Source organism: Bos grunniens, chromosome 19 (genome assembly GCF_055505025.1).
Source record: "Bos grunniens cultivar Pamir isolate PY7600 chromosome 19, Bosgru_T2T1.0, whole genome shotgun sequence".
NCBI lineage: Eukaryota > Metazoa > Chordata > Mammalia > Artiodactyla > Bovidae > Bos > Bos grunniens.
Window position 1 is genome coordinate 44,240,881 of NC_141183.1, and position 20,314 is coordinate 44,261,194.

The 20,314-nt window shown below is 52.4% G+C and overlaps 1 protein-coding gene across 8 annotated transcripts in view; it reads right to left on the minus strand.

Annotated features, from left to right (window-relative positions):
- Positions 1 to 2,664: 2,664 nt before the first annotated feature.
- Positions 2,665 to 20,314, minus strand: part of KSR1 (kinase suppressor of ras 1) — a 161,480-nt gene continuing 143,830 nt past the window's right edge. For 2 of the 8 annotated variants that reach the window (XM_086355597.1, XM_086355598.1), the window contains 7 exons: positions 18,510 to 18,606; positions 15,022 to 15,155; positions 14,211 to 14,342; positions 12,683 to 12,818; positions 10,993 to 11,126; positions 7,788 to 7,868; positions 2,665 to 5,866 (listed from right to left, as the gene is read on the minus strand). In XM_086355597.1, coding sequence (XP_086211723.1) covers positions 5,788 to 5,866; positions 7,788 to 7,868; positions 10,993 to 11,126; positions 12,683 to 12,818; positions 14,211 to 14,342; positions 15,022 to 15,155; positions 18,510 to 18,606 — 793 coding nt within the window. In that variant the 3' untranslated portion in view covers positions 2,665 to 5,787. Of the gene's footprint in view, positions 7,147 to 7,787; positions 7,869 to 10,992; positions 11,127 to 12,682; positions 12,819 to 14,210; positions 14,343 to 15,021; positions 15,156 to 18,509; positions 18,607 to 20,314 lie in introns of all 8 variants that reach the window. The other 6 variants (XM_086355599.1, XM_086355600.1, XM_086355601.1 and 3 more) reach the window with 4 other exon arrangements.

Consider the following 20,314-nt stretch of genomic DNA (forward strand, 5'->3'; position numbering starts at 1 on the left):
CGATGGACATGAGTCTGAGTGAGCTCCGGGAGTTGGTAATGGACAGGGAGGCCTGGCGTGCTGCGATTCATGGGGTTGCAAAGAGTCTGACACAACTGAGCGGCTGATGTGATCTAAACCTTTGCTCAAAGTAAAATGGTCTCCTCTTATTTCCATGTTGTTGTTTAGTCGATAAGATATGTCTGACTCTTTGTGATCCCACAGACTGTAGCACACCAGGCTTCTCTGTCCATGGGATTCTCCAGGCAAGAATACTGGAATGGGTTGCCATCTCCTTCTCCAAGGGATCTTCCTGACCCAGGGATCAAACTCACATCTCCTGCACTGGCAGGCGGATTCTTTACCACGGACCACCTGGGAAGGTGGATTCTTTACCACGGAACCACCTGGGAAGCGCTCTCACTTACACGCAACAGGCATATTACTCACCCTTCAAGTCAGCTCCAAGGCCACATCCTCCATGAAGCCTGCTAGACAGACTGAGGGACTCCTTCCTTGGGTCAGCCACCAGCTGAAGTCAAGGGTTCTACCTCTTTCCTGTGCCCCAGCACTTTGCACCATCTTTTGAACACAGAGGTGCTCAATAAATGTCTGGCCAATAAATTGCCCAGTTTCTGATGAGAAGGATGTTCTGGAGTCAAGCTGTGGCCCAAGTCCTGGACTAGCCACTGACCAGCTGTGTTATCTGGAGTAGATATCTTAACTTCTCTGTGCCTCAGCTGAAACATCACAACAGTTCCTACCCCGGGGGTGCTGCTGTGAGGACTAGGTTAAGGTAAGATGATGTGCAGAAAGCACTTCCTTGGCTCAGAGGACGTTGGTTCCCCTTGGCCCCCATCTGTTGTGCTTACCCCAACCTCTTGCTTACCTCTCTTTTTTTTCTAAAAAAATTTTTTTAAGACTTTTTTTTAATGTGGACCATTTTTAGTCTTTTTTAAAATTTATTTTTAATTGGAGGATAATTGCTTTACAATATTGTGTTGGTTTCTGCCATACATCAACATGAATCAGCCATAGGTATACATATGTTTTGGAGAAGGCAATGGCACCCCACTCCAGCACTCTTGCCTGGAAAATCCCATGGATGGAGGAACCTGGTGGGCTGCAGTCCATGGGGTCGCTAAGAGTCAGACAAGACTCAGCGACTTTACTTTCACTTTTCAGTTTCATGCACTGGAGAAGGAAATGGCAACCCACTCCAGTGTTCTTGCCTGGAGAATCCCAGCGACAGGGGAGCCTCGTGGGCTGCTGTCTATGGGGTCGCACAGCAGCAGCAGCAGCAGCATACATATGTTTGCCTGAAAAATCCCATGGACATAGGAGCCTGGCAGGCTACAGTCCATAGGGTTTCAAAGAGCTGGACACAGCTGAGAACGCTCACATACCTATGTTCCCTCCCTCTGGAACCTCCCTCCCACCTCCCCAGGTTGTCAAAGAGCACTGGACTTGAACTCCCTGCATCATACAGCAAATTTCCACTGGCTCGCTGTTTACATACGGTGAAGGTATATGTTTCCTTGCTACTCTCTCAATTCATCCCACCCTCTCCTTCCCCCACTGTGTCCACAAGTCCTTTCTCTACATCTGCATCTGCATTGCTGCTGCTGCTAAGTCGCTTCAGTCGTGTCTGACTCTGTGCGAACCCATAGAAGGCAGCCCACGAGGCTCCCCCGTCCCTGGGATTCTCCAGGCAAGAACACTGGAGTGGGTTGTTATTTCTGAAAGTGAAAAGTCAAAGTGAAGTCGCTCAGTCATGCCCGACTCTTAGCGACCCCATGGACCGCAGCCTACCAGGCTCCTCTGTCCATGGGGTTTTCCAGGCAAGAGTACTGGCGTGGGGTGCCATTGCCTTCTCCGCATCTGCATTGCTGCCCTGAAAATAGGTTCATTGGTATCATCTTTCTAGATTTCATATATATGCATTAGTATACAATAATTATTTTTCTCTTTCTGACTTACTTCACTCTGTATAATAGGCTCTAGGTTCATCCACCTCTTTAGAACCAACTCAAATGTGTTCTTTTTTATGGCTGACTAATCTCCCTTTGTATATATGATTCTATACATAGAAAACCCTAAAGATGCCACCAGAAAATTTATAGAGCTAACCAATGAATATAGTAAAGTCTTTACAATATTGTCTCTGTTTTGTATCTTGGTTTTTTGGCTGTAAGGCACATGGAATCTTAGCACCCTGACCAGGGGTTGAACCCACACCCCTTACATTGGAAGGTGTAGTCCTAACCACTGAACGACCAGGGAAGTCTCACATTTCTCTCTTTATAACTGGCAAGGAGAGGCTCCTAAAAATATTGAGATGAATCTTATTTAGATTCCCTCCCCTCAAGGCTTTCATAAGTCAAAGACCCCTCCAGCAGAGGAGACAGTGACGGGTCTGAGTATGTTACCAGGCTGTCACTGTTGGGGGGTAGGATGACCTTCTTCTATACATCATGGGCTTTGATGCTCTTATCTCTATTCCTTCATATGTTTAGAAATATCTGCCTCCAAGGTCCAGGCAAAATTTCTTTCCCTGGAGGGAGCTCCCAGATGGGGCCAAACACCCTGCCCCCTCCCTTCCTGCTTTCCTACGCCACCCATCCGAGAGCCCCCCACCTCTGCCCCACTCATCTGGAATGGACCCAAGGAGACACAAGGCCCAGACACCTTGGTAACAATTTTATTCACAGACTCTAGACACCCAGGCTGGGCCTGGCACAGTGTTCTTGCCAATGGCAAAAAAAAAAAAAAGAAACCACAAAAATGGATAGTGCACGTCTGTTAATACTAACCATTTTAATTTAAATTAATAGTATTTCTGGAAGACAAATGCAGTTGATAGAAAATATAAAAACTTTTAATATACAAATTTTACATCACATTCAAAAAAGCAAGTGTGTGCCTCGTGGCCACAGAAGATGCTGGGTTTGCACACACAGATGAAATCCTGGCCGACACTGCAGCATCGCACAAGCTCCCTAACTTGCTTCACATTTATATCTCCACCCGGCCCCCAAAGCAACACAGCAACCCCCACCACCCCCACCAGGGGCTTACAGGGCATGCCATGCCCCTCAGTGATCACAGGAAGAAATGCTGTGAGAGGGCAGAGGGATTCCAGGCCCTGTACGCGTCTTTGATTTGGTGGTTGGTGTGGAGACGTCATCTTGGCTACACGCCACTCACAACTGGTGGGGAACTCGGGATTCAAGACCTTGGGTTGGATGGAGACCAAGGGTTCTGGCTCTGGTGTTTAAAGGCATCAGGAACAGATCCCAGGGGTTTGGAGGTGAGGCTGGGGAGTGGAGGGTGGTGGGGGGCAGGGCGCAGGCTGAAGGTTGAAACTTGGGCTCCATTCTCAGACCCCAGGGGACCTCTGCAGCCCCCGAGATCTTGTCCAGGAGGGCTCCCAGCTTCTCCATCCCTTTCACAGTTGGCTGTGAGGGCTGAATTCACAGTATCTGCCATCCTTCATGTGTTTCCAAAGCAGATGGGGGGAGCACACGGAAGGGCAGGCGTGTCTTCCTAACCTCAATTCACAGTCACTTAAATAGAGACAGGGTGATGGGGACCACCTGGGGAGCTCCTCAGCTGCTTCTCTTCAATGACAGGTAGGGCAGAGGCTCAGACTGAGAGCAAGAAGGCATCCCAGGGCCCGGGAGAGGAAGGGGTGGGCCCCAGTCCCACCCTCCGGGTTCCTGGCAAATCATCAGTTTCCTAAACGTGGGCACTGTGACTGCTCCCCTCCTGGTCTGGTACTACTTGCACACAGTAGGCCCTCAAAGAAATCTTCCTGAACTGACCCAAGAGTGTGACACCCTTCAAGGGAAAAAAAACCCAGACTGACTGTCCATGGGCAGTGAGGTGAGTCCCATTTACTCAGCTGCCGTCCCACCCCTCAGGCCACCTGCTCGTCCAAGAGTTCAGAGGGGAAACGTGAGAGGCATGAACTGTGACCTCTGCGAAGGAGCCAATGTGGGGGGAGGAGCCTGATGACCAGAGGAAGCAGAGTCACATGCCATGTCGAGTGGGGAGATCAGGGGAGAGGCTGACCTGGCAGTCAAATGGATGATGGGGAGAAGCCAAGCGTCCCACAGAGACAAAAGACCCCAGAGCCAAGTCTAGCTGGTTTACAGCTTCTCCATCTTCCTCCCCACACACCCAGCAGGCAGGGTTGAGGTGCTGTTGGCCGGGAGGCCCGGGTACCCAGCACAGCTGTTCGGCTGTGCCCTCCCAGCAGGGCCGCCAAGGGATGCTCAGCCCAGAGCCGGGAAGGTCGCCCCACAGTCTCCAGGCCAAGCAGCCCATTTCATGTGACAACTTGGCCAGACTCCAGGTTCAGAGCCTGGTTAGACAGGTGTACATAAACCCCGTGGGAGGGCCACGTGCCTTCTCGTCTTGGCTCCAAATGTGGACATGAGTTGTGGGTCTGAAGACAATCTCCTCTCCACTTTCATCACCCTGGGTCATTTTTGGCTTTGGAGCCTGATACGCCCTAACCTTCACTGAAGGGCTTCTCTGCCATTTGGAACTTTCCTCTTTAGGAGTCAGCTTCTAATGAGGACAGGCAGGACCCTCTCATATGCTGGACTTTCCCAAACCTGGTTCCAACAGACACAAGCCTTGGTGCTTGGGAAGATTCTGAAGGTGGGGGGCTTGCTAGCTGGGTCTAAATGAAAGGCGGGGCACACACCTCCCACCTTATCTAAGAGCTCTGAACATGGGCAGAGGAGTCAGGAGCAGGCTAGGGTGTTTCAACAGGACTCAGGGGTGGGCAGTTACAGAACTTTGGCAAGATCGATGATGGGCTTCTAAATCACAGGGCACCCTGTGATTGGGAGAGTGGGCTCAGAGACCCTGCCTGCCTCTTCCCCCACCTTCTACCTTCCCTGTTTTCATGGATCAAGCTTTCACGGTGTACACAGCTGCTGGGCTGGGCCTTAGCACTGGGGTCAAATGTTAGTTAAGGACTGGGATATATCTAAACAGTTAAAGCCTTTCATCCTATCTCCCAGGTGCCCCGCTGGGGGCTTCTTGAAAGAAACACCTCCATAGGCAGTGGAGACCCTGGCTGGGAACCACTGGATCAGTCCAGATGGTATCTGGATTTGATCTGTCTCTGCTTTTCCAGAAGATATGGACTGGATTACAGGGGTCAAAGGTGAACTCAAGCTGTCTGCAAACTCCTGACCCTGTTAATCCAGCTCAACTCTTGGTCAGGGTCTCACCTGCAAGAGGAGGAAGAGACCGCACCTCTTTGATAGGATGAGAGGTGATGGGATTTGGGGCCAAAGTAGAAGCCTGGTCAAACCCTGTGGTTGCCACCCCCCAACCCCGCCCGTCCTGCCAGGAGACCAGCCACAATCATGATGCTTTTCTTCCTCTGGCCCAGTGTGGGCACCTCCAGAGGGGAGGGCCACTTCTGCCATCCTGGCCCACGGTGCCAGCAACCTCTGCACAGACTGTTTTTTTTATTATTACCTATTGTACAACCTCAAGTCCAACTCCACATGAACATATATGTAAACATTTGCCGCCTGTCAGGACAGGTCTGGTTGTTGGTGATGTCATTTTAAGAAACGGCAGGTGCAGCTCCATCTCCGGGACCCAAGTGTTTTTGTAGATGAACGGTCTAAGCCAAGGCCTCGTGCTCCTGGTTTGTGGCACTTAGAAGAGTGGCTGGCATTTTGAAGAGCATTGGTTTTTTTTTTTGTTGTGGTGGTGGTTCGGATGTTTGAGAGACACATTTAAGAAAGAAATACGTTGTCAGAAAAACCGCACAGCTGGCTACATCTTTGGATTACTGGACTCCAGGATGCCCAAGCCAAACCTTTCAAACCGGGGTACAACTTTGCTGCTGTTAATGCTGAAAAGAGGAACAAAAACAAGAATTATAGCCCTGCAAGTTTTGATCAGAATTTGGGCAAAGTTAGCTAATGAGCGGGCCAGTTCCAGAAGCTCCGTAGAGGACCCGGCCGCACCAAGAAGTGGGAGTGATGATCAGGCCAGTGGCCTTGGCAGAGCTGCTCCTGGTCACACCTGGCCGGGGGTGGGGGTGGGGGGTAGACGTGCTAAGCCTCAGCTCCCTCCTGGAGGGCGGTGGCCTGTTTGTCTCGAAAGCCCCAGCACCCCGCGTGCCCAGAAACTTCTGCGGGCTCATTCGCATTGGCAGCTCATTCTCAAAGCTCTTGCTCCGAGTGGAATTGGGTGGGAAGAGAAACTCAGCTCCAGCCTTGAGAGTGATATTTGCATGCTCCTTCTAGAAATGGTCCTCAAAGGCGGGGGTGCCTCAGGGCCATCTGGGAAGCGGGTTGAAATACAGGTTTTCAGCTTCTGCCTCCAGACACCCAGATTCAGGTCTTGGGTCAGGAACCTACGTTTAGTAATACATGGAGGACCTGTACGTGACCTGTCAGCCACACTCTTGCCAAATGCTGGCTTGGGGTCTGGTACTTTCAGTTTACACAGGGCAGGTGGAAGGGGAGTGATGCTGTGGGGGCGGAGGGATGGACGGAAAGCTTTTTCACAGTTGTTTGGAGACAGGCCCCACCCCCTTGCTTCAGGACGACTTTCCCAAGTGTCTGTGCGGCCGAGGACACACCCCTTCAAGCTGGTGTCTCTCATGGCAATAGAACTTGTGATGTTACACACCAGCCCGCCGGAGGGGACCGCAGGCAGCTCTGAAATCATTCCACTCCTTGGCCAAGATCCTCGTGGGTTAAGAGCCAAGCAAAACCCCGCCCCCTGTCCCAGGGACACACCCTGCGAAGGGCCGGTATGTTGCGGGGGGCGGGAGAAGGGGGATCTCTCTCATTGAGTTGTTAGTAGGGAGACGGGACCACCCCACAGAAGTGCTGCAGAGAGATGAAGTTGCGTCCAGGGAGGAGGTTCTAGGTTGGGGGGTGCTGTTAGGGAGACCCTCCGTGGAAAGCTGTTACTCAGGCACACACAGGGCCACAGGGCGGGGCGAGGGCCAGTTTTAACAAACAAAGCAGAAAGAAGTCTCAGCAGAGAGGCTGGGGCGGCAGCATCGCATTCCCTGGGTTAGTGCCCGCAGCGCTGTTTGAGCTGGAGTAGAAGTCGCAGTGCCCAGCGTGGATTAGGAGGAAGAAAGCCCCGAACATGCAAGGCAGCCAGGCCTACAACCTACAGGAGGAGAGACAAGAAGGGAGAGAGCAGAGTCAGAGCCTGAGACCATGGGGAGGGGGCAGGGGGCACGGCTAAGGCCTGGCCAGGGCACAGGGCAGGGGCCCCTCTTTCCCTGTGGACAGAAGAAAGGACATCCCCATTCCAGTCCATGCTTGGCAGCAGAGCAAGCTTGGAAGGGAGCCTGGCATAGAGAACCTCCCCCAAGCTTTCCTCTGGGACATGGCCACAGAATGCTGAACAGAGGTCAACCAGCAGGCCCACGGCTCCTCATTGAAACTGACATCTTGGAGTTTACTGTGTCTGTTCCCTGCATTCTCTTCTTTAAGATCCAGCCAGAGGGGCTTCTGGGGACTCAGGCCAGCAATCTGAGTTCTTGCCCTCCCTAGAACAAGCCATCATCTGCCACGGTGTGTGGACTGAGGCCCTGCCCCATGCTGTGAGTCTGCTCTCAGCCCGGGGAGAGAAACAGCCTGCAGGGCCCTCGCCAGTGGCGATGTGAGCCGCCAGAGCATCACTGTTATTTATGGGAATACCACACGCCAAGAAGGGGAAGCTGGATGCAGAAACAGTAGGAAACAGGATGTGCAAAGGGTTAAACGCAAACAGGCCGAGGATCGGGGAAACGGCAGAAGACACACTATTCCTCCAGGACTGGACAGTTGTTCCTAAAGTCGGGGTGACCGGAACGTCCTTTCCCGTAGTAGCGGCTCCGCCAGCGCCTGGGAGCGCCCGCAACCATTTTGCCAGGCGTGGGAGGAGCGCAGTCCAGCAGGTGATGGAGATGGACACCCAGCGTGGGTGGGTGGAGGGGGGGCGCAGGAATCAGGATGGCAGGAGAGGGGGGAGATGACAGGACAGGCCAGCACATCCACCACCCCCAGAAAATAAAAATAAGCAACAAGATCGATGGAAAAGAAAAGAGAAAATGAGAATTAGAGGCTTGAGTGTGTGGAAGTAAAAATCATGAACAGAAAGCTTTGATACAGATTTGCTGAGGTACGCTGGCATTCTTTCCCTGCAGGGGCTAAAACTGATCACTTTGGGCAGGAAACCTCCCTATTTGTGACTCTGTGCCCCACGTGTAGAAAGAGAAGGTGGGGCTCCATGGCTTTTCAGGAATCTGGAATCATCTCCTGAATGTCAGCACCCGCTCAGTGCAGCCTTCTCTTTGGGGGAGGAGAAAATCAAGGCCTAGTTTGCTAAACGAGCCACCCAACATCTGACAGACCAGATCCTTGAACTTCTTATGAGACCAGGAGAGCCCCAGGCTCCCACCCAAACCCAGCTCCCATGACTGTTCTCTTCTGGAGACCCTTCCTCAAGCTCCCGGGGGGGAGGGCAGTGTGCCCACAGAGGCTGGGTTTTTGCCTGGCACTCAGCATGTTGTCATCATTCCCTCCTTCATCCCCTCACCCACCAAATATTTACTGAGTGATTACTACACCCCCGGGACTGTGCTAGGAGCTGAGAATACAGAGGTGACAAGACAGCGTCCTGCTCGGAGGGCTTACAGCGCACGTCTGCCCGTCTTTATCCCAGACCATCAGCTCTGTGCTGGTGGAGGCCCGGCCCTGGCATGTGACCTCAGGGGCGGTGCAGCTGCCAGCAATCTCTGGGAAAAGCCCACGCCTCTGACAGCAACATCCTGTCACCCACTATTTGTATTAGACTCTGATCCATCTTAAGTGCAAAATACTGAATCGAATCTTCATCATAAGGTAAAGTATTCCCTCACCACATATCATCATTTGTCAGACCGTCCCTACAACGGGCTTCGGTTGCCACATTTCTTCAACAAGTTCTCCTCACAGGTACTGCTGGGCTGACCCAGCCTGGGCCTCTCCTCCCCTTCAACTCAAAGCTTGGTTTGGTTTATTTTCAAAACGACCTGGCAAACTAAGTGTCTGTCAAATCAGGCCACAAAAAGTGATCATTTTAGAGTCGTAAAAAATACAAAACAAACAAACAACAACAAAAAACGTGTGACAGAGACCATTATGTAGCTCATTCTGGAAGAAGGAGGTACCGACACCACCACACACGTGGGGAGGTGTGAGATCTGGGTACAGCTTTTCCGGGGCCTATGCTCTTGCCCTCCCTCCAACTCCCATCAAGAGTGGCACCACTTGGGACTTCCCTGGTGGTCCAGTGGCTAGGACACCCAGCTCCCAGTGAAGGGGGTCTGGGTTTGACCCCTGGTCAGGGAACCAGATCTCACATGGTGCGGCTAAGACACACTGTTGTTCAGCAGCATAGCTGTGTCCGACACTTTATGACACACCAGGCTTCCCTGTCCTTCACCATCTCCCAGAGTTTGCTCAAACTCATGTCCATGGAGTCAGTGATGCCACTGCAGCCAAATAAATATTTTAAAAAGAGACAGAGAAGACTGTATCTGTTCTATCTTCATGTTCTGGGGCTGTGGCAGATTTCACTTCTAGAAAGTGCCTTTCACCTTAAAAGAAAGTTCAAAGCCATGAATCTTGCCCAAGAGTCCAGCCACATGTGACCTGCCACTTGTTTCTGTACAATCCACAAACCAAGAATGTCTTTTTTTTTTTTTTTTTTTCACCTTTCTAAATTGCTGGCGGGGAGGGAATCAAAAGAAGACTATTTCATGGCTTAAAATAATAGGAAATTCAAGTTTTAGCATTCATAAGTAATGTTTTACTAGAAGCAGTCAGCCCGTGAGCTTACAGGCCTGTGACTGCCCCCACACCAAACAGCAGAGCTGAGTTGCTATGACACAGACTGTATGCAGTTGTGCCACTGCTTTGCACACTGCTGGGTGCCCCACAAACCCCACTGACAAGAGCTGTCACTCGAGTTTCCCTCTAGGCCTGCAAAGCTGAACTATTTCCCATGTTTAGGCTATGTCTGCCCACCCCTCCACTTTGTCCAGCTGTGGAGCTGAGGCCGGAACAAGGAAGGACTTCCCCAGATTCTCACAGAGGCAGGGCAGGTGTCTGTTTATGAGGGATCTGGCAGAGAGAGCCAGAGAGACACAGAAAAAGGGAAAGGAGGCAGAACTCAGAAGAGAGGAGTGGAGACCACCCTGGCACTGAGGCTGCCGAGGATCAGGATTACACAGAAGGAGGGTGGGCCTCCAGTGTCTAAGTGGCACTTAAACCCCAGAGATGCAGCCCCAGTAACAGGTGGCTGCTCAGGGGGCTGAAAGCTCTGTCGGGAGACTGCCATTTTAAGCAACAGCCGCTCTGCTGGTTTTGGTGAAGCTCTGTTTTGCCCTTTCCCAGGCAGAAACTTCTTCTTAGGGCCTTAGCGTGGGCCCAGCTTTAGCACTGAGCTGATAACAGTGATATGGAGGTTTTCACAGAGGAGGACGGGAGACACCAGCCTGTGGAAAAGTCTCCAAAATAAATGTGATGAACAGCAGACTTAAAGAATGAACTTATGGTTGCCGGGGGAAGGATGGTGGAGGGGGATTTAGGGAGTTTGGGATGGACATGTATGCACTGCTATATTTAAAATGGATAACTGATAAGGACCTACTGTATAGCACAGGGAATTCAGCTCAATGTTATGTGGCAGCCTGGATGGGAGGGGAGTTTGGGGGGAGAATGGATACAGTATATGCTTGGCTGAGTCGCTCTGCTGGGCACCTGAAGCTACCACAGCATTGTTAACTGGCTGTACTCTAACATAAAATAAAAAGTTTTTTAAAATGTGGTGAACAGAATCCCAGTACCCCTTGGGCAAGGGAATGAGTCCCCTCTGGCTAACCAGCTCTAGGGGTTCCCTAGGTAGAAGTCTCAGGCAGACAGAGCAGATGGTGCCCCATCCCCAAGACACCTGGCTGTGGGTCTGGCTCCAAGGGGTACTTACTCAGCAGACTTCCAGAAGTGCCCAGGGTGCGAGAGCCGCCGGTTCAGCTTGGGCAGCTTCTCCAGCATGTCCATCAGCAGGGGGAAGCTGGGCCGCTCCTGCAGGTCGAAGGCCCAGCAGGCGGACAGGATCTCCTGCAAGGCGAGACGCCACGAGAAGGCATGAGAGCTGGAAGGGAGCAAGAGGGGCGCAGCAGAGGCCCTCTGCCCAGGGTCCCTTTGATGCTCCCGGGCACCAGCACCCCCCAAGCTGATGGTCCCCCGACCCTCCTGCCGACACTGAGGTGACCAGCCATGGCTGGAATACAGCCAAGAAATAACTTAATTTCAGAAGTACTCTAAGGCTTCCAGTTAAAATGAAAAGCATGGGCCTGCCTCTCCTTCTTCCTTCCTTGACCTCCCTGGAATAACAGTCACAAAGCCAAAAGACAGGTCAGAAGAAAGAGATCACAGACGTTTAGAATGGAAAGCAGAAGGCAGCATGTTGACAGGTGAGACACAAGATATTCAGAAGGTGTACAGGGTGGGGCTGCAACAGAGGTGGGAGCCTGGGCATTGCAGGAATGGAGGCTGGAGTGACAAGACCGACTGGGCGTAGGGCAGAGGAGTCGGCAGAACAGCTGTCTTGACCACCCCAAGTGATGGCAAAGCCCTTCTCCTGCGGCCTACTCTCTGGATCCAATCATCCACACTGCATCCCCATTGGCCTTTCAATTCAGGAGAACTTCCTGTAGAAGAGAGGCCTGCACACATGACCAGGCAGGTGGGGACCCAGCGAGACTCACAGCCTAGGTGGCACTTTACCTGGACGAGCACCAGGTGGTCCCCCCAGAGGCCTCCACTGCCGTGCTGCCCAGGAACCCCCTGGAGCTCCTTATCAACACCCCGCTGGCATCTGTCTGCTCCAGGCCCACCTGACTCATGAGCGCATGGCTAACACTGAAAACACCGCCCCTGGACTCCTGCACATATCACGGTGCCAGGCGGGGTGAATTTACACACTGCGATGCAGAGAAACCATCAGTCACGCGAGGGGAGCAAACCTATGATGATTTGGCCTCTTGAAAACGAATTTGCTGGGGAAATCTTGACTAGTTCTCGAACACTCGAGAAAGACGTGGAGGAGAAAGATCTGATACTACCACAACCCCACTGTTTGTACTTTAGGGAGTGAAATTTGTTATTATCTTTCTAGTAAGTAACATACAGGCTTTATTATCTTTCTCATAATTTAACAAAACCAAGAGCTTTATTTCCTTTTTTTTTTTTTTAAGATAATTGTTTTTTAAAGGTTAACAGTGGGGTAGTGGAGGATACAGGCTTCATGTGTGTGTATATGTGTGTGTTTGTACTCAGTCATGTCAGATTGTTTGCGACCCGCCAGGGTCCTGTAGCCCGCCAGGCTCCTCTGTCCATGGGATTCTCCAGGTAAGAATACTTGACTGGGTTGCCATTTCCTACTCCAGGGGATCTTCCCAACCTAGAGATCAAACCCATATCTCCTGCGTCTCATGCATTGGCAGGCAGATTCTTTACTACCCACCACCTGGGAAGCTCACAGGCCTCCTAGCCAGCAGCATGGAGGCCAGCCTGACATGCAGTGGTTCCACTTCTCAGGTGGGTGAAGGAAGGGCAGCCGGGCACTGGCTCTCTAGCCCCACCACCCTCTTCAGAGCAGGGCAGCTACTCACAGTGACTTCCTTCCCCAGGCTGATGGAGGCCAGGACTCGCTTCATGCCCTCTCCACTTCCAATCTGCCAGATCAGGGCCTCTGCAGCTTGGTTCTTGAAGGGCCAGTCTCTGGCTTGCAGCTCATACCAAACAGTCCTGTGGAGACCACCCATCCACATGGTGTGAGCTCCTGAATGGCTCCGCTCAGCTCATACTAGCAGGGCGTGGGGGGGGGGTGGGGTGGTGGCGCCTGCTGCCATGATGCCTGGAGCCCAGCCTGAGGACCCGGGACCCTCGGCCCACCTTCGTCACCCGCCAGACTTCTGGGACCACCCTGAGTCCACCAGGGGCCCTGTGCTCCCATGTGGTGAGAAGTCTGAGACACCACCGGCTCTGGGCAGAGGTCCTGGTACAACCATTCAACCTCAGTGGGGTGGGTACCCATGGCCAAGGTCCTCTGAGGAGTGATAGGAATGCCCAGCCCTGGGCCTGGCACACGAAGGTGCTCAGGAAATGACAGTGACAGGTCAGGGCAGGAAGAGCCCACCCATGAGCAAAGGATCCCCCAAGAGATGATGGCATGGGGCCCTCACTCTGACCCTCCAAGTCCCCTAGCTTTTCTCGACTTATCTGCACGGGACCGTCTCCATTAGACCCACCCTGACCAACAACACAGGGACGGGGTGGAGGGCACGTGAGGATACTGAGTAACTCAAATGTGGGGAGGGGAACTGAGGTGTAAAACACACCACATTTTTGAAAGCTCTGTGGCATAAAATATCTCCTGAATTTCTTATTTTGATCACATGCTGAAATGATATTTTGGCCATACTGAGTTAAATACCTATTGAAACTGATTTCACCGGTTTCTTTTTTAATGTGGCTCAGAGAAGGTGTTATGCATCTGGCTCGTGTTTTATTTCTACATTTCTGTGTGTCTGTCCATCAGCAGGCCAGCTCTTCTCAGGGCACAGATGGAAGCTGCCCCCTTCTCCCAGGAGGACAGCTCTTGGTTAGCTCTGGAGACTGTCCTTGGGGAGCAACAGGTGAGAAGCACACCCAGAGTTAAGCATTTTATGCGTGTGTGCTCAGTCGCTTTGGCTGTGTTTGACTCTTTGCGACCCTGTGGACTGTAGTCTGACAGGCTCCTCTGTCCATAGGGATTCTCCAGGCAAGGATACTGGAATGGGTTGGCATTTCCTCCTCCAGGGGATCTTCCTGACCCAGGGATCAAACTCACATCTCACTGGGTTTCCTCCATTGGCAGACAGGTTCTTTTCCACTAGCACCACCTGGGAAGCCCCTTAAGTATTTTATACAATTACCTAATCGGTCCTCATGAAACTGCTCTACCAGGGAGGAGCTCTATTCGTCCCATTTTACAGGTGGGGAAAACAGAAGGTCAAGGGCACAGTCACTGGCCCAAAGAAGCAGCTGAACCAGCCTCAAAGCACATCCCCCTGCCCCCCAGTAGCCAGCAGGATCCTCTGTTTCAGCCACAATTGGCCTCAGAGGCCCCAGGAAGAGGGACACTAGGCACCTCCTCACCCGAATGCATAGACGTCGGCAGCTTTGGAGAAGGGCAGCTGGTCCTCGTCCTTCCCGGGGGTCATCTCCCGCACGATCTCGGGGGCCAGGTAGCACAGCCAGTCATGTGACAGCTTCAGCTGGTTCTCACGCCTGGAGGCCAGAAGCCAGGGCAAGGACAGGGCCTTTAGTGGGCAGCAGCGAGGCCTGCAGGGCACATGTCTGCCCCAGGGCTGGCATGCCACCACGGGCGTGTGCTCAGTTGCTCAGTCGTGTCTGACTCTTTGCAACCCCTTGCATGGCCCAGAAAAGCAGCACGCCAATGGGGCACTTGCCAAGGCAAGTGGGGGAATGTTACAGAGGAGTGATAAGCAGGTTCTTCTAGAAAAGCAGGCCAAGGACTGTATTGGCCGGGAGCTGCTCCCGAGGGCGCTGATTCTCTACCCTGGGAGAGCAGAGGGAATCTCCGTGCAGGAGACGGGAACTGCCTGTGGAGCTCACAACCTGGCCTGGGGCTGGCTCTCCCTCCTGGGGTCCTGAGGCTGGGGGAGTGGCCCTTCTCCTTCAGGATTCGTGGAACTAGAACCTGACGCTGGGAAAATGGGAGTGAGGGGACCCAGCCTCCTCAGCGGTCAGCCTGAGAATTAAGCACTACGAGGGACCTTAAGGTCACCCAAATCTGATTCTGAACCGGAACCACAAGAGCAGGAGCAGAGCAGGCCTGGCCTTTCCTATAGGGAAGGCTGGCCCTTGGCCACTGACAGCGAGAGTGCCCAGGCCTCGGGCCCACCAGCACTGCCCCAGTCTCTCTGGACGCCCAAGGCCAACTGACCGTCCTTCTCGTACGACGCCCGAGATCCCGAACAGCCCGAAGTCTGTGATGACCACTTTGCCGTTGTCGTAGAAGACATTCTTGGATTTGAGATCTTTGTGCACAATGCCCTTGGCGTGGAGGTACCCCATGCCCTGGAAGACAGAGAGCCTCACGTCAGGGGCAGAGGGAAAACGGACGATGATGGCCTTAGCTTCTACCCTGGGCCAGGCCCTGAGCCAGATGCCTTACCCCAGTCCCCTCATTTAACCTTCACAGCCCTATGCAGTGCTGTCTCTTTTTCACAGAGGAGGAAACCCAGCCTCAGGGACAGGCAGTCCCTTGCCCGGGTCATGCAGCGGTTAGGCAGCACAGCTGAGATCTGGTTCCGGTCAGCGCTGCTGCCCCACACCCACCTTATACTCAGAAGAAGCGCAGAAAGTGGGGATGGGGGGCTCTGGGGGAGGGGTGGTCAGGAAGTGTATGAAGGTTCACTGTGATGCTACCCTCCGTGTTTTGTTTGATTTCTTTTTTAATATTTTGGCCATATTGTGAGGCATGTGGGATCTTCCCCAATGAGGGATCAAACCCGTGCCCTCTGCACTGGAAGCATGGAGTCTTAACCACTGGACCTCCAGGGCGTCTTTACCCTCTGTGTTGAGTCATAAAAGACCCAAGGATTTAAGGTCTCATCAGGCTTTGCACAGCTAGTCTCACCTCTCAGGCTGAGCAAAGGCTTGGGCTGGGAGTGGGGAACAGAGTGGAATTCCCGCAGGGGGAGTCCCCGAGCTCAGGCGGCCCCACTGCCCCTGCTGCTGTAGAAGTCCTGGACTAGGACTGAAATCTGGGTCAGATGATTCGAATTCACTGTGTGGCCTTGGACTTGACTTCTGAGCCTCAGTTTCCTTATCTGCCAAGTGCCAGGTCAGGGCTGGGTGATTTCTAACCAATGCCCTATTTGCACCGAACGCTGACTGGCCAGGAACGTGGGTGACCTGATGCAGGCATGCTCTCATCCCAGGCCAAACCGAGGACTCCCGGGCACCCTGATGTGCTTGGGAACAGGGAGGGGGTACACGATGCCACGATTGAAGTGGGCATCCTTGCCAGGTCAGAAAGAGGCACATGCAAACCCACCTCCCTACCTCCCGCATCAAGGGTGCTTCACATGTGAAAAATCTCCCTGCCTTCAAAGGTATCTCGGGGTGAGGAGGGGAGAGGTCAACAAGTCCCATTGAGGTAAGAGAAGGAACGAGCTGCGAGGCAGAAGCAGACAGAACTCAGCCAAACCCAGAGCTTGGACCAAGTGGGCCTGGAGCTCGTCAGAGAAGAATGTACGCAGGCAGATGCTCTTCTGTAAGAGATGGGAGGGCGCGGGGTTCACTGTGGCCACTTCCCTCAGGCCTACTGAGAGCTGTCATCCCACCACGGAAGCAGGCAGGTTTCAAAAAAAATGACTTACTCTCTCCCAAAATTCCATCCTGAATGCAAGACGATCCCCCTGAAAATATCTGCCTACTTCCCAAACCAAACTAAGGCACAAGGCTTCCCCAGTGACCGAAGAGAGCCAAAGAGCACACCTTGGGTTGAACAGGGACCAGCTGTGTGACGAGGATAAGTGGCTGCACCTCTCTGAGCCTTGTTAATAAAACAGGTGCCACAGCCTCAAACAGCCAGAGACAAGAAAGAAAGTGCCCAGGTCTGGAACACAAACTCTCCTCCCTTCCTATAATTTCACAACACTTCAGCGGTGGCCCCCCAAACCTTCTAACCAAAGGTCTGCTGCTGCTGCTGCTAAGTCACTTCAGTCGTGTCCGACTCTGTGCTACCCCATAGATGGCAGCCCACCAGGCTCCTCCGTCTCTGAGATTCTCCAGGCAAGAACGCTGGAGTGGGTTGCCATTTCCTTCTCCAATGCAGGAAAGTAAAAAGTGAAAGTGAAGTTGTTCAGTTGTGTCCGACTCTTCATGACCCCATGGACTGCAGCCTACCAGACTCCTCCGTCCATGGGACTTTCCAGGCAAGAGTACTGGAGTGGGTTGCCATTGCCTTCTCTGAACCAAAGGTCAAGACCCCATTATTATATTTTGAGCCTCCAAGTATCACAGATGCATACAAAAGGAAGTGGCTTAGAAGTTCCCAGAAGAAGGGGGATGGGGAAAATAAATGAGCCAGCAGACAGCTTGCTTCTGGCTCTGCAGCTCCAAAACCTGTGAGCAACTTCTACCCTGGAATCTTCCAGATGACTCATTCAGCCGAACTCAGCCAAACTCAACACCCAGACTCCCCCAGTGTCCTGACAATAAGGAGACACAACAGTTTGGGGGAGCAGGGCCCAGCAGGTTTGGGGATATCACAGAGTAGGTTTAACACTGCAGCTCCCCCCAACTTCTCTGTGATGAGACAGACTACAGATGAAGGCATACATGTGATATTTTGGTTTGGGGGGGCTGCAAAAGTTTAATGCAATCATTTGTGGTTGTGTAGTCACTAAGCTGTCTTTTTGTGTGTGTGTGTGACTCTTTTTTTGATCCCATGGACTGTAGCCCACCAGGCTCCTCTGTCCATGGGATTTCCCAGGCAAGAATACTGGAGTGGGCTGCCATTTCCTTCTCCAGGGGATCTTCCCAATTCAGGGACTGAACCTGTGTTTCCTGCATTGGCAGGTGGATTCTTTACCACTGAGCCTTCAGGGAAGCCCATGCGTTCGTTTTGCTCTGTAGAAATGTCATGGAGAAATCTTGGTGTTCCTAAATGTCACTGAGATTTCCATCTTTTCCTTTCCAATGATGTGCACACATGATGGATGGAAGGAGGGAGGGAGAAAAAAAGAAAAAAGAAAAACTGAAGACAGGACAGGGACAAAAACGTGGTGGGAGCTGGTAAGAGAAAGCTTTTCTGCAAAAACAAGAACCAGGAAGAGGAAGCCCATCCAGCCCTGATGGAGTTTTTCTCAGACCCTGTCTGCTGCTAAATAAAGAAACAAATAAGCGTTTCTCTCACTTTTGTTTAATTACTTGGAAAAGATGGAAGCAAAAGAAAAAAGGCTGCCTGAGTTGAGCCTGAGGGCCTGGTCTACATGAAACTTAGATTCAGAAACTTTAAGGCAGAACACCTGCCGCAAACCTTAAATCTAACAGATTCTCACCCGGGCTCAATGCTCTCTCCACGGATTATCGCAGTTTACCTTTGCACCAATCCAATGAGGGAGGTGATGCAGGCAACCCCATTTTACAGGGGAGGAGGCCGAGGCTCAGAGAGGCTAATCGACCTGCCCGAAGTCACATAGCTGGTATCACCAAGATTCAAACTCAGGCCATCTGTCTTTAAAGCCCACTGCATTTCTCCAGTGTGTTCAGTTCCCAGCAGACAAGACAAAGAAAGAGGGAAGGAGATGGAGGTCCCATCCATGAAGCACCCAAGCTAAAGGGAGAGACAGAACAGCCGCCGCCACAAGCCTGACACCGGCAGACGGATCGGGAGACAGCTAGGAGCTCTGGAGTCATTACCTTGATGATCTCCTGGGCGATCTGCCTGGTCTTGTTGATGTCCAGAGATGTCTTGGGGTCCCTCACAAACGAGTGCAAAGTCCGTCCCTTGCAGAAGCTGTGAAGAGCGGAGAGTCAGGCAGAGATCTGGGGCCCGTGCAGCCTGACCTCAGCCCTTGTGGAGCCAGGGAGAGCTGTGTCCACCAGCTCCATGCCCTGGACCCTGGGTGCCAGGATCCTTCTTGACCAACCTGAGGCCATTCCTTCTTTGTTTCATTTTGGTCGCACTTCATGGCACATGGGGACCAGAGATTGAACCCTGCCCCGTCATGGAAGTGCTGCGTCTTAACCACTGGACCACCAGGAAAGTCCCCTTGATGCTCAGTGCTGCAGGGGCCCAGCCTGAATGGGCAAGAACACACGTCCCCTGAGACCTCTAGCCCACCCACCACAGAACAGGAAATAGTTCACTAAGTTTAAGGATTGCTCAGTTGTGTCCAACTCTTTAAGATATACAGTCCATGGAATTCTCCAAGGCAGAATACTGGAGTGGGTAGCCTTTCCTTTCTCCAGGGGATCTTCCCAACCCAAGGATCGAACCCAGGTCTCCCGCATTGTGGGCAGATTCTTTACCAGCTGAGCCCCACATTCAGAGCAGTCGACCTGCTCTTGTGGTGCGAGGCAGGAACTCAACCACTCAAAGTCAACCAGGGAAGAACCTGGCCTTTTCAGGCTGTAACCAGGCAGCATCAGGGCTCTGGGATCTCCATAATGACTTTCATGATGGTGCTGTTCTCTGATCACGGGGTTTTCTTATGACAAGGCTGAATGTGCAGTGGAGCAGGGGCGGGGGTGGCTATCAGCGGTGTCAGGGTGATTGTATTAGATAAGGGGCTTGGATCTTGGAGTCCCTACCTGTGCTGCTGCTGCTGCTAAGTTGCTTCAGTCGTGTCCTACTCTGTGCGACCCCATAGACGGCAGCCCACCAGGTTCCCCCGTCCCTGGGATTCTCCAGGCAAGAACACTGGAGTGGATTGCCATTTCCTTCTCCAATGCATGAAAGTGAAAGGTGAAAGTGAAGTCCCTCAGTCATGTCCGACCCTCATCGACCCCATGGACTGCAGCCTTCCAGGCTCCTCCATCCATAGGATTTTCCAGGCAAGAGTACTGGAGTGGGGTGCCATTGCCTTCTCCGGTCCCTACCTGTACTGACTCCTAAAACCTGGGGTGAGGGACTTCAGTGGTTAAGAATCCGCCTTGCAATGCAGGGGACTCAGGTTCGATCCCTGATCGGGGAACTAATATCCCACAGGCCATGAAGCAACTAAGCCGGCATACCACAATGAAAGATCCCGTGAGTTGCAACTAAGAGCAGACACTGCCAAATAAATACATAAATATTTAAAGCAAAACCTGGAGTGAGGAAGGACCTAGAGAAAATGGGTGGCTTTACTGCTGCTCCAGGGAGAAGCCTTAAGCCATCTGAGGTAGGGGCTGGTTTTTAGGAAACGTCTCCAATGAGATAACGACCCTCAGGGTCTGGAGTATCGGTTGATGGTTACTTTTCCATGTTCCAGCCCCCTCAGCTGTGTTAAATGTTTTGTTAATGTTCTTTTATTCTTCTACTATATGTGCTAAGTAGCTTCAGTCGTATCTGACTCTTTTCGACCCTGTGAACTGTAGTCCACCAGGCTTCTCTGTCCATGGGATTCTCCAGGCAAGAATACTGGAGTGGGTTGCCATTTCCTCCTCCAGGGGATCTTCCCGACCCAGGAACTGAACCCACGTCTCGTGTCTCCTGCATTGGCGGGCAGGATCTTTACCAC